Genomic DNA, 17,400 nt, shown 5'->3' on the forward strand with positions numbered 1-17,400 from the left:
TATGGTGTCAATGGGCATCAAGGACTGTATGTATAAGACTGTATGTGTAAGGTGCAAGGACTCTATGTGTAAGGCGGACTCAAACACAGCACAAGATCATGAAGCACTTTGCAAATCACATGTGCAACAAATCATTATTAACAAGGAGAGGCTGCACTGCTTTTCAAGGGAGAAAACCTATCTCCATTAGGGGGGAGGAGTTAAGAAGGAAAGTGAGGGCTGTGTTGTTGTTTTTAACAGGTTTGGCAATGAAGCAATTAGCGTCTATTAGCCCCATGACCAGTAGGTGACCTGCTTCTGCACCACCTGCTTTCAGAATTGGGGAGCTGCACCCCAGCTATTGCCATATCAATGCCCATAGGAGCTTGATCACCTCCCCTCCCCACACCCTTAACCAGGGTAACTTGGATGCTGTTGGGGGCACTTATGATTGCTGTTAACTGCAATGCACCTGTTGTGAAGTGCTTGTGGTTCTCCCAACCACTACTTAGCAAGAGTGGGTCTCCAACTCTGGGATCCCAGTCCTTGCAGAACTTAACAGGATCTACTGAGAGACAGCACTCCAGTAGAGCAAGTAAAGCACCCGCAAGCTCAGAGAATTCAATATATTCCCAGAGAGAACATATTACCCAGATCCCTAGTCGTGCACAGTCCCTCTCTTCTGACTTGGCATCATGAAGCTCTGAGTTTGGGGTGCTTGGTCTCCATGGAAAAACCTGGAGACTCCAGGCATGAGAGCCCTGATTTTGTGAGCCAGGAGATGGAGTCGAGTCAAGGTGCTTATTACAGTCCAGTGTAAAAACTGCGTCTGCTGGGTTAGGAGCGCAGAGAGGCCATGAAACGTATGGGACGGAGACGGCCTTGGGGGACTCCCTGCGAGTCTCGGTTGCAGAGCCTGCAGTCACGTGTCGGGGTAGATCAGCGGCTCCGCCCTTCCCGGCCCGGCTTCTAAAGGTGCGAAGCGCACCACGCCTCGCCCCGCCCCGCAAAGATATCTGCCCCGCGGAGTTTGCAGTGTAGTTCTTATGGAGTTGCGCTTGAAAAGGCCGGCTTTTTGGGCCAACCTCCACCTGTGCAGTGGCCTTTGGGACTGGAACATGAGGAAGGAGCTGGGCTTGAGCACTATCTGCGACGAGCTGCCCCACGGTGAGGCTGGCCTGAAGTTCTTCCTGGCCACTGACCCTTTCCTTTCCCTGGGGGCGAAGGCATTCATTCTGGGGGCAAAAGGAGGCTTGCGTGATCTGGGGGAGGAGAGGAAGGGGGGAGGAAGCCTCTTTGGGCATGTGCAGAGCGCCTCCCCTAACACCGCGGGAAAGGAATACCGGTAGGTGCCAACCCGCTGCATCGGTCGCAGGTCAGGCTTGCGACCAGGGGCGTAGCCAGGGGGGCCGTTGCCCCCTCCTAGAAGCAAAAAATAAGCTTAAAAATAAGTGTGGCAAAAGCGGCTCCCCGTCCTCCTCCCCGCTCCTTCCCTGGCTGTCTCTCCGGCAAAGCCTCTCAAAGGGGAGGAGTTGTGAGCGGGAGCCGGTTCCCCGCGTTGGCAAGGGGGCTATCGGCTCCTTGCCTTAGCCGTCCCAGCTGCCACGCCCTGCCTACTGCACCCAGCCCAATAGGGCTGGCTCGGGGGTGGGGTTTAGTTGCATTCAAACAGCCGCGGCAGCCCTAAGTCATCCATCCTTATTGCCTCCAGTTCTCCTTCGCTCAGCTGATTACCTTGGGTTTTGAGCCGGCAGCACCTCGCCGCTCGCCCCTTTCAGCTTTTCCTGGCTTGTTCACAGAAGCGGAATAGGTTCCTTCTCCCTGGGAGTGGTAACGTTCAGGGATCAGGGCTTGTACCTGGGGGGTGGGTGGGTCTTGTTTCCGAGGCTTTTTTCTTTGCTGATTACTTCCTAATTGGGCATGTTCTGCCTTTTAACTGCTTTACAGTTTAGCAAAGGCTTTTGGTGGGGAGGGGTGCATCTGGGAGCGTGGCTGAGCGTTTTTCCCTTCTTGCATCTTGGAGCGTTTTTTCCCTTCCTGCTGCTGCTTGGCTTGGCTTGTTGGGATGAATAACATATCTTTGTGTGGCTGAGGGAAGCGTGTCCCGGCTGCAGGACTGTTTTATTTTATTTTATTTTAGTTGTCTTTGTGGGAGTGTGGCTCCCCCCCCCATCTTCGGCCAGTGAAGGTCAGCCTAGCTCATTGGGGCAAGTAGTTAGCTTTATTGTGACTTTATCTTGCCTGCTCAGTTGTCCTCTTGCCCAGCCACCTAAATTGCTCTTAATAGTCTGAGCCTGCAGCTCGTTCTCGTCGCCCAGCAACCAGTGTTTCGGAGGGATTTCTCATGGAATCTGTGAGTGTGGTTGGTTGGGAGAGCCCTTATACAGTTCTTACGAGCCTTTTAAAGAACAGAAACTTCTGCACTGTAGCCAAAGCCAATTAAACTGCTTTTTAACGTATCTTAAGTTCTATCTTGTAGGGACCCAGGTGGCGCTGTGGGCTAAGCCACTGAGCCCTAGGGCTTGCTGATCAGAAGGTCGGCGGTTCGAATCCCTGTGACGGGGTGAGCTCCCGTTGCTCGGTCCCAGCTCCTGCCAACCTAGCAGTTCGAAAGCACATCAAAATGCAAGTAGATAAATAGGAACCGCTATAGCGGGAAGGTAAACGGCATTTCCATGTGCTGCTCTGGTTTGCCAGAAGCGGCTTTGTCATGCTGGCCACATGACCTGGAAGCTATACGCCGGCTCCCTCGGCCAATAACGCGAGATGAGCGCGCAACCCCAGAGTCGGTCACGACTGGACCTAATGGTCAGGGGTCCCTTTACCTAAGTTCTATCTTAAATGGTGTGACTTACCCTGAGGACTGTTCCAGGAGTTTAAAAACTGCACAAGCTACTGGCTAGTCAAAGCTACTCCTTTAACAGAGCATGCAGTAGAGAACACTTTCTCTCCCACATTCCTTATGCACTAAGCAAAAAAAAAAAGGGGGGGGGACAATAAAATTAGGTCCCTTGTCACTAGATCACCATAAATTCAAACCTTGAGGGGGGGAAAAAGACACAAGGTGCAAAATTGGTTATTGCTGCACCAAGAGTCAGGCCTTTGTGATCTTGGTATGCATGTGATGATTTCAGACCTAATTTGTGCATTCTGCTAACACAAAAGTTATTGCAGCTCCTAAGTGATCTTTCAATGCAGAAGGAACACACTCATTAGGTCTTTTTCACCTTCTCACCTGCCTTCATTAAGGCATACCCTATACAATCCCAATTGAACATCAGGGAACATTATGAGCTGACTGAGAAGCGTCCCCCCCCCTTTGTTAACATGTGTTTCTCCCCTCCATCACTTAGCACCAGAGAAGAGTGCTGCATGTAGATCATCTTTTCATCAAATTTGTACAGCAAAAAAGGGTTGTTGTTTTTGAATTGTTTAAGAATAAATAAACAAAGCCCTGGGAAACTGAAGTAAGAAGATAAAGAAATTGGATAACAAATCCCCCTCCCCCAGAATATATCTAAACTGCACCTCGTGACTACATAAACATCAGTATCAAGAAATTTCTCAAATGGGTTTGGGGAGCTGTGAATTCTTAATTTTCTGAAGCAAACTTAAGACATGTTTATCAATTCAAAGGTATGGATATAGATCACTCAAAACCACAAAAAAGGGGGGAAATGTATCCTGCAACTAAAACAACAACTCTAATGTAGATTTATTTTGTTATAAAAATGCACACACCATGGTTTTGTTTCTGTTGGTTATTCTTCACATTTGCCTTTCCTTGTTCTTTGTATGCATGAAGACAACCCTCAATACCAACTTTTCAGATGGAAATAATATGTATCTGTCTCTATTCTGCACACCTTTGCTGAGTATTTTAATCATAGTATCACAGAACTGGATGGTTGGAAGGGACCCCCAAGGGTCCTCTAGACCAACCCCCTCCAGTGCAGGAATCACACCACAAGCATCTCTCACAAAACAAGTTTGCTGCATCTTCCCTGTGAACAGGCCTTCAGATACAACAGAATAACAGAACCATTCACAGAGTTGGAAGGGAACCACCAGGGTCATCTAGTCCAACCCCCTCCAATGCAGGAATCCTTTGCCCAACATGGGGCTTGGAACCACAACCCTGAGATTTAAGAGTGTAAGCGTGGTGGTGTCAGCTCCCTTAAAAAAGGTCAGCAACTCTGGGGAACCTTTCATAAAAAAGGTCAACAACCTTGGGGTCCCCCCCCCTTAAAAAAGGTCAACAACTCTGGGAAAGGGCAGACGCTGGAGGGATCGTCGGATATGCTAAGACGGCCCTGGGTGCCAATGTGGAGCAGCCAGCCTCCTGAACCATGGCTTGCCCCCCCCCTAGTTTTGATCCTGGATACGCCCATGCTTGCGACCACCTGCCACACCGGCGGGAGTTTCCTGGAGTTCCTCGGCCCACCTGAAAGTTTTGGGGGAGCCTCCGCAGCAGGGCTCTGGGGTTGTAGGGCAGGAGTGAGTGGGTCAAACGAAGAGCCCTCTCCCAGCCCTACACCAGCATCTTTTTGAGGCCAGGTTCTCGCGAGCGCCCGCCCCCTCGGGCAGCGACACCATCGGGAGTTTGCAGAAGAAACTCGGCTACATGTGAGGAAGCGTGTGTCTGCGTGTGTGTACAGCTGGCCCGCTTAATGTGTGCCCTTCTGCCCCTTAGCTCCCGAGGACACCAGGAGCGCTCGTGGCCTGATGATAAGGCGCTTGGAACAGCTGACAATGCGCAGAATGACACGGGTCCTGCACCCTCCTGCCCCGGGTAAGCAAGAGGCCGCCGAGCTTCTGTTGAGGGGCGGAAGAATCGACCTTCCACTGAGAATTGCCTTCTCCAGCAACTAGCGGATTGGGATGTCCACCACTCCAGCTGTGAGTGGCAGGGAGAGGCTTAAAGGACAAAGGACACCGTAGCAGCTCCGTAGTGGAGCACTTGATTTGCGCTCAGAGAACCCCAGGTCCTGTCCCCTTTGGCCTCTCCAAGACAGGGCTGGGAAAGGAGACTCTTGCCTTAAATCCTGGGGAGTTATTGCTGGTGGTTTTGGCAGTGCTGAGCTAGATGGATCAGTGGTCTGACTTGGCTGTAAGGCTACTTCTGATGTTCCTAGGTTTGTTGTGGAGTGTGGGATTGCATGCAGCGCAGCAATCCAGCTGAAGCCCTTTGCTTTCTCTCCCTGCAGAGTCTGACCCACAGCCCCACCCATGGATGTGGGTGAACCCAAACCTGGCCTGCAGCATCCCTGGGCATGCCTCCGTGGTGGCACCACTGCCTTCATCTTGTCCAGCCGCTAGAGAGGTCTGTGGAGACAAGGCCATCAATTCAGTGGCGGAAAGATTACCTTCTGGACTGTTTTGGCATGAACTATAGCTTGGCTCTAATCTGGGCTGGCTCTCCTGATTTTAATGGGAGCCACCAGCCTATGTGTCAGTTCTGTTTTTAATTAATTAAAATGTTTGAATCCCACCTTTCACTTTGGTATCAAAACATTGCTAGGAAACAATGCAAAATATTAAAAGCTTCCAAGGAAGGTAGGAATGGGTGGTCAGGGCCAGTCCTCCTTTCTGCAGGGTTTCCCAAACTTGGGTCTCCAGTTGCTTTTGGACTACAACTCCCATCATTCCTAGCTATTAGTACCAGTGGTCAGGGATAGTGGGAATTGTACTCAAAAAACAGCTGGTGACTCGAGTTTGGTAAACCCTTGTTTGGAGAGCCAGGCTACCCATACGGGGCTGGTAACTGTCACGTGTGGGGCAGGCCACCTATCTGGTGGTGCCATTTTTTCTCTGGCCACAGCTCAATCTGCTGGCCTGTAAATAAAGGAGAAATGTTACCAAGGGTCCCTGCTTCCTTCCCACAATCTTACGGTTCCAGGTCCCCCAGGAAGATGATGCCTCCCAGCTTTCTCAGAAGTCGAGGGGCACCCGTCGGTCTACCTGGGCACCCTGGAAAGCAAAGGTCCTCCGATCCCATGCCAGGAAGCTGAAGAGGACCCTGGGGGACTGGCCCCGCCCACCTCTTAATTACTGCATCCTCATCAGCCTTGCCCTGAGCAGCAGCGTGAGCAGCAGCCTGACAGTGCAAGATATCTACCAGTTCATAAGGTACCTGCCCATGAGCAGTGGGGTGGGCAGGTGGGGGCCAGGAGAGGCAGATGATGGATGAAGATGAAGCTCAGTGACTAAAGAGGGGACTTCTGACTTTGCCTTCCTCTCCTGGCTTGGCTTGGCTTTGATGCTGCTCTCAAGTTGATGTTGAAAGCTGCATGTTCTGGCCGGAGTCTCCTATGATTGTGGGCAGCATAACTGGGTGCTATGGGACGCAGGTGGCGCTGTGGGTTAAACCGCAGAGCCTAGAGCTTGCCGATCAGAAGGTCGGCGGTTCGAATCCCTGCGACAGGGTGAGCTCCTGTTGCTCGGTCCCAGTTCCTGCCAACCTAGCAGTTTGAAAGCACGTCGAAATGCAAGTAGATAAATAGGGACCGCTACAGCGGGAAGGTAAACGGCGTTTCCGTGTGCTGCTCTGGTTCGCCAGAAGCGGCTTTGTCATGCTGGCCACATGACCCGGAAGCTGTACGCCGGCTCCCTTGGCCAATAATGCGAGATGAGCGCCGCAACCCCAGAGTCGGTCACGACTGGACCTAATGGTCAGGGGTCCTTTTACCTTTACCTTAACTGGGTGCTAGAAAGCAGTCTGTAATTTCCTCCTTCCCCCGGGGCCCTCCCTACACAGTCCATGGGGTACAAGCATCCCTGGGGACAGAAAAGAATGTTACACTGCAGTGCTATTGGTGGTTTACCTGCTGCCTCCATGGGGCCACCTGCCCTGCTCTAGCCACTCTGCTGACCTCCCTCCCTGCCAGGAAGCACTTCCCCTTCTTCCGCACAGCTCCAGAAGGCTGGAAAAACACCATCCGGCACAACCTGTGCTTCAGCAGCAGCTTTGAGAAGACAGCCGCCTTCGTGTGCCTTGATGGGAAACGCAAGTCCCGCATGTGGAAGTTGACCACAGAGGGATGGCGCAAGTTTCGGGCGGAAACGCGAGAGCTGCCAGAGGACTTGGTGAGGCTGATGCGTCAGAGCATGGACAGGCCAGGTGGGCAGGAAGATGGTGTGCAACCGGAGAGGGGGGTGAGCATGGCCAGGAGGGAAGGTACCAGAGGAAGGAGATGGGAACCTGAACAGCTTGAAATAGAGGAGGGATCTGGCAAGCAGTTCCACTTTTAGCAAACCTAACTTCTCTCTGTTGGCTTCCCGAGCATGGAAGTCACCTTGATCAACTGATGGGGCCACCAGCCCTGACAGTTTGTATTTGCTTCCCTCTTTCCCCAGAACTGATGAGGTCTCTCTTTGGCCTCGGATCCTCACTAAACCTGGATGGCATGGAGGAAACCCCACTGCAGCCAAGTGTGCATCCTCCAGTATCTATAAAAGGCACTGTTGCTTGTTGAAAGGAACAGCTGTGCTAAGAGAGCCAGGCTTGTGGCTTGCTTCCTTCTGAAGATATTATCTGGGGTGGAAGAAACCCCAAATTTGCAGATGGAGGGGCAGCTTCCTATGAGAGTAGATCCCCTCCAAAAATAAACCAAAACACCTGTACAGTGTTTTCCCCTTGCAGCAGAGGTGGTGCCGTGTTTTGTGATGGGAATAGTTTGTTGAAAGGCACTGTGAAAGAGAATGCATAAAGCGGAGTGTTTGAACTTATTTATATATTTATTTGTTACTGAAAATGTGGATAAAAAAGCATGGTAATAAACAGTTAAAATGTGCACAAAATGGTCATTGTGTGTGTGTGTTCTCTTTGCATAGGAGCCAACTTAAAGGGGCCGAGGTCCCTTCCCCCATCAATAAAATATTTGAGCTCCCTTCCCAGTTGATGGGCATTGCCATTCAAATGGTGTGTGGGTACTGTGTCATGTAATTGATTATGTGGGGTGCGACTTACCTGCCCTGCAGTATTTTATTCAAGTTGGCACCCCTGCCTCTATAGAAAATAGCTTCTGTTTGCCCTCCCACCTCAACGGCAGCTTAGGCGTCACCTGTCTTGGGGTGGGGGAGAAGCCCGATGGGTGAGCAGCAGACAACTTCCCTGACTGTTTAGAATTGCAGGTAGCTCACTGCGGTGACAGGAAAACAGTGGTGAGAGGAATTCAATGCCTGGCTTCAGGCAGGGGCATCTGCACTGATTTATCCAAGGCAGGGTGACCAAGTATGCAAAACAAAACCCATAAACAGATCTGACAGCTGCAGTGAATAAGCATGTCAGAAATGTGGGCCTGAGTGGTGGACCGTACCTGTTACTGAAAGGCTCCTTTCTTTCCCTGGTGCCCTTCACCCTGTTTTATTGCACAGTTGCTACATCCATCTTCACAGTCCACCCCAATCATCCTAAAATGTCAGGCCAAGCCCACTAGGCTACTTCATGGACCCCATATAGTACCCCATACAGTACTCCAACTTCCTCTATTCTCTTCAGAAAAATGTGTAAAGTGACATGTTATTCTGCACACCTGATGTATCTCCGGCACAGCTACAGCTGCAAGACTGCTCTAATAATTGTGTGGACGATAATTGTGAACTATCTGCAAGTGCAAAGTAATTTTAAAAATAAAAAAGTTGGCGCAATCACTATTCCACCAGATTAAACCGGAATAAATGGCTTCAAAACAGATTTAAGATATAAAACACCTGTTCTCAGGACAAGCCAGGGCTGTCTCCTTCATTCCGGCCAAGAAGGGGGCTTGCTAAGCAACGAGATGGCAGGGGGATGTGCCTCCCGCAGCTGTAATCGGAATCTCAGAATTGTATAGAGTTGGAAGGGACCCAAGGGTGATCTAGTCCAGGCATCCCCAAACTTCGACCCACCAGATGTTTTGGACTACAATTCATCCCTGACCACTGTTCCTCTTAGCCGCAGTTTGGGGATGCCTGATCTAATCCAACCCGCTGCAATGCAGGAACCCTGCTCCGAGTCCTGAATTTGCCTCCTTCAGCTCGCGCGGGGTTCAGGACGTGGAGCAGAAACGAGAGGAGGGCCTCTGACTCTGAGCACGTGCTGGATGCTCCTTACGTCTGAGCAAAGCCAAGGAGCAGCGCGCACCTTCCCGGGGCTCTGGATCCCGCAACGTGCTGCGCGATGCCTTTTCCTCGCCGGAGGGGGCGAAGCGCGCGGCAGCAGATTGCCGTGCGTGGGTGGGAATGACGTAATCCTGCAGTTCTGGGGATGGCCGCCAGGGGTCGCCCTCGCCGCGAGACCCGCCTCCTTGGCCGCCCGCTTCCGGGATTTGCAAAATGGAGGACGGGGGCAGCGGCGGCGGCGATGGCGATCGGGGCGAGGGGCCTGGCGCCGTTCCCATGGCGACGACGCTGTTCCGCTGCCCGCTCTGCCGGTGCAGCGCTTTCGCCGGTCGGCGCAGCCACCTCTACAGCACGGGGCACCAGAGGCGGCTTCGCGGGGTGCTCGCCCGCCTGAAGGAGAAAGTACGGCCGGAGCTCCAGGGATGGGCGCGGGGGGTCGGGTGAAGTGCCCGAAGGTAGCCGGGCAGAGTTTCGTGCAAGGCTGCACCCTTCGCATTTCTGCCTGCCCGGCTGCGGGTGGCCTGTCCAAGGAGCAGCAAGGAGTGGGCGGGTGGGGTGCTGGTTCTGCAGCCGGTCCGAAAGGGCGCCAGCTGCTCTCCAGAGAGAATTCACGGGGTCATAGAGCTGGAAGGGAACAGCAGGGTCATCTAGTCCAACCCCAGGGGGGCACAACAGTGATTGAAAGTACTAAATTAATTGAGGTTCTGCCCCCCGCCCCCCAGCTTTGGCTGATCTAACAAAAGTTCAAAAACTTTGCCTGCCCCCCCCCCCAACAAAAATCCTGGCTACACCCATGTCCAACCCCCTGCAATGCAGGAATGGTTTTGCCCAACATGGGGCTTGAACCCACGATCCTGAGATTCAGAGGCTTATGCTCGTCTAATTGAGCTATCCTTCATGCAAGTTGCTATCCTTCACACAAGTTGTTTTTTCTTCTTCTCACTTTTCCTTCTCTTTTACATTTTGCTCAGGTGGCCGCAGCGCGGAAGATGCTCAAGCGGGCCTCGGTGGTGCCTTTTGACCCTGGGGAGCATGAGCGGCAATTCTGGTGCGTTTGCTGCAGGCAGGAGGTGAAGTTGCACCTGAGCCAGGGGTCCTTGGCCGTGCTGCATGGCGGCCTCCTCCAGCACATGGCCAGGTAAGCTTGGAGAAGAGTCTCCACTCATGCAGGCCACCTATTTCTTGGAGCATGAGGTGTGTGGGTCTGGAATACGAATAGCTTTGTTTGGCTTTCTTATTTACATTTTGCTTTTATTTGCTTTACCTACTAGTCGTAACAAAGTTATTTTTGAAGGCGGAAGGTGCACAAGTAATTTTCATAGCCAATCAATTATATACGTACTGGATTGTATCAGTAACCCAGTTTGCAGTCTGAAACATGGGAGTTGTAGTAAGGCATAGCTGCCAAGTTTTCCCTTTTCTCGCGAGGAAGCCTATTCAGCATAATGGAAAATCCCTTTAAAAAAGGGATAACTTGGCAGCTATGGTAGTAAGTTGGTGGCAGTTTTCAGCAGTCAAAGCAAAACTGGCTGTTTTCAGAGTCACCTTGTTTATACTTTTTGCAAGTATATTCCAGTTTTCTTCCAATTAATGAAACAGTGGAGCATATTTTTCATAGTTGTCATACACATACCCCAAACAACTCCTCTGCTCACCTCTTCCTTGCTAATTAGGCTCCTGGGAGTGAGTCAAAAACTGGCATAGTTCTAAATGTGGATATGACTTTGAGTGGGATCAAATTTGATTTTTCCATGCTTGTAATCCCTTTTTGTGAGTGTCCATGCCTGCCCTTGGCTTCTGATACAGGCATCTTTCACAGCATGCAGAATTGCTTGTTGTTTTCCTCTGAGATTATCCTTCAGGGGTTACATAGTTTATATTAGAGGTGAGGAGTCTGTGCCCCTCCATATATAATAATAATAATTTTAATCTAAACACAGAACAATCAATGCAAACAAACAAATGATATTGGTCAACAGGTACAAAATAGTTTCATTATTACAGATACAAGCCCAAAATGACATCATCCTTTCAAGTCAGGTAACCTAACTAATAAACATTATGAGTTACAGAGGGTCAAGACTCCTATGCGTGAGAATAAATAAATGAAATAAATATAAGCCAATCAGTATCAAAGATTTCCTTTTGAGTTTCTCCATACATCACTGTTATGATGTGTGAGATTATCCGTCAAGGCTAAAAACCATATTATCACCAGCATTCTTCCATTCTTCCAATTTAATAATAATTCCATTTGTACTGCTACTAAAATATGATTTAACAAATTCTTATATGGGAGATTTTATCACAGCCTCTAAATAAGGACAGTAACAACAACAACAACAACAACAACAATTTATTATTTATACCCTGCCCATCTGGCTGGGCTTCCAACAAAGTGTTAAAATACAGTAAACCATCAAACATTAAAAGCTTCCCTAAACAGGGCTGCCTTCAGATGTCTTCTAAAAGTCTGGTAGTTGCTGTTCTCTTTGACATCTGGTGGGAGGACGTTCCACAGGGCAGGTGCCACTACTGAGAAGGCCCTCTGCCTGGTTCCATGTAACTTGGCTTCTCGCAGCGAGGGAACCACCAGAAGGCCCTTGGTGCTGGACCTCAATGTCCGGGTGGAACGATGCGGGTGGAGACGCTCCTTCAGATATACAGTACTGGACTTTTGTCTTCTAGGTTTCTGGGGTTTTTCCTGTTGTTATTCTGTCTCTCACAGCTACAACAAACCTACCATTAACATTATGGACTGGTCATTTCTTCATCAGAGGGCAAACGGGCAAATTTAGCAGGGGATCAAATATTTCCCCCCCTCACTGTAGTTAAACAGAGGTCCAGTGCCATCTATGTAAGTTTCATCATAGACACCTACATTTGAGCAGAGATTATCTTAAATGGGAGATGTATGCCATAAAGCCACTCATTCTCCTGGCCCTCCAGGTATTGTTGAATTCCTTTCCACCCCAGCCAGCACACACAATGGTCAGGGATGGTGGAAGTTAGAATCCAGCAACATCTGGAGAGCCACAGGGATTAACACTGCCACCTGGACAAATGGATAAGAACTGTAGCCTGGGCAGTCCTGTTAAAAGTTTGTGCCTTTCTCATTCTTAAGATGTTTTGGTCTTTTGTTCCTTTTCAAGCGTTGAACATAAGAAAGCAGTCTATACATTCTGGTGGGAGAACAAAGCAGACCCTAGCCTGAAGTCACGCTTCTTGGTTTCCTCTGAGGATTATGAGCTGTGAGTAGACGCTTTGCCAGTTAGTTTATGTGGCATTTTGTTTGCTAGATTAGCTATTCCACCTCTTTGGCGCAGAAGGAAGCTGCTTTATGCCAAGTCAGACCATTCATCCATCCATTAGTGGATACTAAGTCCATATCACTGGCAGAAATCATCTCTATCTCTCTGCTGATTAGTTTCTGGTCAGGTATCTCCACCATGCTGCCAGCATATGGCCGCTGTCAGTTATCCCCAAGAGGAAATGTAGTCCCTTGGCCAAAGGAGAAAGATTAATTTATTAGAGGGCCTGATGGTGGGACAGGGTTAGGTGTTGCCCATACCTGGTTGTTTCAGGGCTTTGATACTGTTCCTCCTACACTGCTGGGGCTCCCAAAGTAATCACTCATTCAGGCTGGAATAATTTTTCTGTAAAATCATTTTAGATTTTCTTATTGCACCACCTGTCTTCTGTGGTAGAGGCAGCAAAAGGCCACTGCCTTGCTTCACGTTGTTGCTCCACAAACTGATATAATTTTTGATTCTGTTTCAGCTTCAAGGCATCACTCTCCAAAGCTCTGGATGCTTATGAGGAAAAAGAAGATGAGCTCATTCAAGAGGTGAGGACAATAATGTGTTTGCGTTTCTGTGGTAGGAATTTGGGTTTCTCCTCTGCTTCAGGTTCTCATTGTGTCTTCTGCCTACCCCAATTCCAGGTGGCTGCTCGCATCAGAGAGGTGGAGCAGAGACGGCAAGAAGTAGTGCAGGCTGCCTTAGAGGTTTGTGTGCCCAGGATGCACATGGGCAGTATCCACCATTATGTTCACAACTGTTTCTGTGCCCCTTGCCTTTCTCTCTAGTTGAAACATGTGATTTCTCTTTCAACCACTAGGGAAGGTGGTGAATGTCCCCAGCAGCACATCTCATCTCTCATGTCCAGTTTAGATTTCATTTGTATGGCCTTCCTTTCCTAACCCCCTTTGCTAGCACTTCCAGTAGAAATGCCTGGCTGAAAGTTTACAGCTGTTGTTTGTGGTCTGGGGCACCCCCACCTCTTGAATGCCCTTTCTGTGCCTTTTCTCTCTCCTGAAAATGCAAAGTCCTTTACCGGCCACTGTTTGCTCTATTGACAATAAAGCATTAAAATATCCCATCTAATTACCTTCCTTTCCTTGATATGTCCACACCTTAAGTGTTGGGTAGAGGGCATCTGTGGCCAAAGCTTATCTGCAGACCCCCATTTCCCTCCAATGCAAGAGCATGTCTTTGGCCATTATCTCTTGATGGGCATTGGTTGGATTCCTTCCACCTTATTACTAGTGATTTCATTCCAAGGTTGTCCTACAGAGCAGACTTTACTATTGTCTCTTGAAACAAGTGTTTTTTCCTGAATCAAACTCAGCAACAGGCAGAGACAGAGCTGTGCAATGGAGCTGCCACCGCCAGTGCTTTTACAGGAAGCCCAAGGTAAGAGTTGTTTAGTCATGGTTATCAGTGGTGTTTGCTTTAGAGGCCTTAATTACCTCTTTCTGCCCTTTGTAATATGGCCTTTTCAGTCCCTGGGTACCAAAATGTGCCCATATACTTTCTGCTTTACTTGAGAACTTCTCCTGTGTTGTAGTGACTCTGCTTTTGCCACGGAAGAACAAGAGCAGCCTGGGCCAAGCAGAAACGTGACATTTCTTGAAGGACACCCTGGATCTGCAGATAGAACCATGTCAGAGTGGCAGGAAGCAGGACAGTCTTTAACTTTTATTGGCCATCAGGTAGGTAGATGGGAGCCCACTTCATCTCTTCACAATGACCCATTTGTCCTCGAAAGCCTTTTAGTTTGGGGTTCTGGATGAATATAGCTAACTAGGGTATGATTATGCTTTATTCTCATGGAGGTACGGATTTTATTGTGTTAAATGATTGGGTAATACTGAGATAGTTTTTTAAAATTATTGTAGTCTTAACTGGTTAAAGATTTTCTTTAGAAAGCAGAATATAAATCTCTTGAATAAAAAAAAAAAACCACTCCGTGTGCCTTATACTGCCATGAATGGCTTCTGACTTGAGTGGCAGAGCTCCTACACCAGTGGCAGACCAGCAAACAGTCTGGTGGTCCCTTACCTTTATTGCACATAATAGGATATGCCCCATTCCCAACTTGATATGAGATTCGGCTGGCAGCTTCATTATACACCATTAGGCAACAGTTGAAAATGTTCTTCAGTCAGACCTTTGGCTGATTATTATCCTATTCCCTTTTAAATGTCTTTGTGGGAGAGGGGTTTATTGGTTTGTTTTTATTGTTTTTTTTGCATTTTGTGTTTTTATCTTGTATTTTTATGTTGTGAACCACCGAGATCTATGGATGTAGGGTGGTATACAAATTTAATAAATTTGTGAACATGGGGAATTGGAATTGGGAATTACATTACCTTTAAAAGCTGCACTGTATAATTAAATGCAACTCTTGCCTCTTTACATACTACCTCTCTCTAAATAATTTCTACCTTGGTTTTCCCTTTGCTTTTTTGAACACAGGAACCAGCAGAGCATGGCAACATTTACACAGGTATGCTAGCAAAGATTTGATTGCTCCATTTTCTGAAACATGGTTTTGACCTGTCTTATGATGAGGTTTAATAAACTCTGGTCTTAGATGAGAAAGATCCTAACTGTGGTTGCAACTAGAGAATGCCCACACACTCAGATTCTTAATAGGCACATTAACAGAAACATAGAAAGATGCCTTACACAGACTACTTGTCCATCTAGCCCAGGCATAGGCAACCTTGGCTCTCCAGATGTTTCGGAACTACAACTCCCATGATCCCTGACCACTGGCCCTGTTAGCTAGGGATCATGGGAGTTGTAGTTCAAAACATCTGGAGAGCCAAGGTTGCCTATGCCTGATGTAGCCCAATTGTGACTAACAGTGGCTCTCTGAGGTTCCAGAATCTTTCCCAGCCCTACCTGTAGACACCAGTGTTTGCACCGTGTACCTTTTCCATGTAAAGTATGTGCCCTGCCACGGAGGTTTCATTCCTTGTTCAGAAAGGTAAAAAATATTAAGAGACCTTATTGCATTATCTGGAAAGATAATGGCCCCGGAGATGGGGAGGCTGCCATTTGACACAGAGGTAAGAAGAATGGGGCTGCTCTAACTTGTCATCCTTCCATACTTTAGGGGCCAAACCCCCTTGGCTGATGGAGGAGGAAGGGGAAAGCACAGCACAGATTGGACCTTCGTACGAAGAATTTCTCAAGGAAAGTGAGTATGCAGAATTTTGGCCCTGTAGTCAGGACTTACTATGACACCAGCTCACTTGATGGAAATCAAAGTGAGACTAGGACTCCAATTGAGGCTTGAAAACTATTTCTTCCCCACCCTCCTTTCTTTAAAGAGGAGAAACAGAAGCTGAAGAAGCTCCCACCTAATCGTGTGGGTGCCAACTTCGATCACACCTCTCAGACAGGAGAAGGGTGGCTCCCCTCCTTTGGGCGGGTTTGGAACCAAGGCAGGAGGTGGCAGTCCAGGTAAGCCTCTGGGCACACATTTGCTTCCTTTATAATGTATCTGTATTTAATGGTGGACAATACAGCAGCTTTTAAAGGGTAGGCTCTGTAGCTGGTTCTCTAGCACCTTGGCTCTTACAAAGAAAACCAGATGTGGTGGATCTATGGTTGAATCCTACCAGGCACTTGTTCCCAAACGTTAAGCACATATTAGTTGAGTCTTCCACTCCAGCATTTTGAACATACACTGGCTTTGTAAAACTAACGCTTTCTGGTTGGCCACAGAAATTTTTGTTTTATCTTTAAGTAGAGTACTTGTTACTGAAGTTATATCAGTCCTGGTATATAATTTCTTTTCTTTTTTTAAACTGACCTGTGTTTCCTTCACTTTCATTAATTGACAAAATGGCAATAAGTGCCTTTTATTACAATGGATGTTTCTAAATATAGCCTGCCCAGTGCTGTATGCTCAGAAAACCTGGAGTGTGGATTACTATAATCTGTTTCCATAGAACTACCTTTGAATAATGGTCCAGAAAATTTAGCTTGTTTTTTTTTTCTGGATCTATGCAGCAACACCTATTCTGCAAGATCTGCACAGGCTACCAATGTTACTGGGCCCAATTTTGATACGTAGAGCCTTAAGTCCCTGATGGTGTACATGTCTCTTTATCACCTGCCCTAAGATCAGGGTAGACGACTTCTTGCTGAACAGATAGCCTTTCCTGCATCCTATTAACCCCCCCCTTTGCAAATGTTAATTGCCTCTACTTTGTCTTTCAAGGCCAGGTCAACACACACCTGCTTATCCAGGCCTTTGGTGAATTTGATTTAACACTTTGAAAAATATATGGTATGGGAGTTTATTCTCCCCCCTGCCCCCCCCCAATTAAAAGGATAATTGGCAATACACTCATTTGTAAGGGAATGAACAGGGTGGCTCTGCAACTGATGTGGTGGCTGGTTCATTCTTTTAAGCTTCTTTTATTAACCATACTTTTTCTAGACATCAGTTCAAATCTGAAGCACAGAAACATCCTGGCCCTAAAAGGAAATGGCAAAAAACTGACTGAAGGGAAGAAAGGCCTGATTCAGTTACAGAAGGTTGTGCAGCCTGAGAAGAGGCCAGATGAAGACTTTTATTTTTGAATGTCAGCAAGTATCATGTGGTTGTTCTGTAGCAAAGTATCATTAAAATATAAAATGTGTTTTAAAATTTCACTCATCTCAACTCATCTATCTTAAACAGAGAGCCCCCTCTAAGGCAGTTATTGTAAAAGTTGGGAACATATTATTATCCCTGGCCGTTCTAAGGGCTTAATTTTCTCCTATATATTTTTAAAAATTAAAAGGCACTAGCTCACTTTGTGCAACATTCCACATTTACACCAAAGGGCTAACAATTTCACATTCTATTTGCACAGTATCTAGTAGGAATATGGTGTAATGCAGGCCTGCTCCAATGCCAGGCCTCTCATTTCCTACAAGCAGAGGGTTCACTTCAACAGCTCTCAACTCCTTGACACCTTGCTGGACTGAACACCCCCTACACCGCACAATGTCCTGGCTGCTTGAGTGGGTGGTT

General features: G+C 48.1%; 2 protein-coding genes across 3 annotated transcripts; both read left to right on the forward strand.

Moving 5' to 3' along the window:
- Positions 1-1,016: 1,016 nt before the first annotated feature.
- FOXR1 (forkhead box R1) lies at positions 1,017-7,779 on the forward strand. 2 transcript variants are annotated; one of them, XM_088658054.1, is made up of 6 exons: positions 1,017-1,146; positions 4,673-4,771; positions 5,187-5,302; positions 5,879-6,108; positions 6,867-7,099; positions 7,336-7,779. In XM_088658054.1, the coding sequence occupies exons 1-6, from the start codon at positions 1,026-1,028 to the stop codon at positions 7,452-7,454; spliced, it is 918 nt and encodes a 305-aa protein (XP_088514180.1). In that variant the 5' UTR covers positions 1,017-1,025; the 3' UTR covers positions 7,455-7,779. The 2 variants fall into 2 exon arrangements, with proteins under 2 accessions (XP_088514180.1, XP_088514181.1); XM_088658055.1 differs by lacking the exon at positions 1,017-1,146 and adding an exon at positions 1,659-1,809.
- A 1,497-nt stretch (positions 7,780-9,276) lies between these two features.
- On the forward strand, positions 9,277-17,036 carry CENATAC (centrosomal AT-AC splicing factor). The gene is made up of 11 exons (XM_035138881.3): positions 9,277-9,483; positions 10,053-10,219; positions 12,234-12,332; positions 12,862-12,928; positions 13,025-13,087; positions 13,711-13,775; positions 13,930-14,074; positions 14,841-14,871; positions 15,487-15,570; positions 15,704-15,836; positions 16,822-17,036. The coding sequence occupies exons 1-11, from the start codon at positions 9,295-9,297 to the stop codon at positions 16,886-16,888; spliced, it is 1,110 nt and encodes a 369-aa protein (XP_034994772.3). The 5' UTR covers positions 9,277-9,294; the 3' UTR covers positions 16,889-17,036.
- Positions 17,037-17,400: the final 364 nt, after the last annotated feature.

The sequence above is a fragment of the Zootoca vivipara genome, chromosome 14 (genome assembly GCF_965207765.1).
Source record: "Zootoca vivipara chromosome 14, rZooViv2.hap1.1, whole genome shotgun sequence".
Taxonomy (NCBI): Eukaryota; Metazoa; Chordata; class Lepidosauria; order Squamata; family Lacertidae; genus Zootoca; species Zootoca vivipara.

What these genes read in the sequence shown, in the direction of transcription:
- FOXR1 (XM_088658054.1), top strand. Translation starts at nt 1,026, where the DNA reads ATGGAGTTGCGCTTGAAAAGGCCGGCTTTTTGGGCCAACCTCCACCTG. An exon ending in CTGCGACGAGCTGCCCCACG is followed by an intron (nt 1,147 to 4,672) that starts GTGAGGCTGGCC and finishes TCTGCCCCTTAG; the next exon opens with CTCCCGAGGACACCAGGAGC. An exon ending in TCAGAGCATGGACAGGCCAG is followed by an intron (nt 7,100 to 7,335) that starts GTGGGCAGGAAG and finishes CTCTTTCCCCAG; the next exon opens with AACTGATGAGGTCTCTCTTT.
- CENATAC (XM_035138881.3), top strand. Translation starts at nt 9,295, where the DNA reads ATGGAGGACGGGGGCAGCGGCGGCGGCGATGGCGATCGGGGCGAGGGG. An exon ending in TCGCCCGCCTGAAGGAGAAA is followed by an intron (nt 9,484 to 10,052) that starts GTACGGCCGGAG and finishes CATTTTGCTCAG; the next exon opens with GTGGCCGCAGCGCGGAAGAT. An exon ending in TAACTTTTATTGGCCATCAG is followed by an intron (nt 14,075 to 14,840) that starts GTAGGTAGATGG and finishes TTTTGAACACAG; the next exon opens with GAACCAGCAGAGCATGGCAA.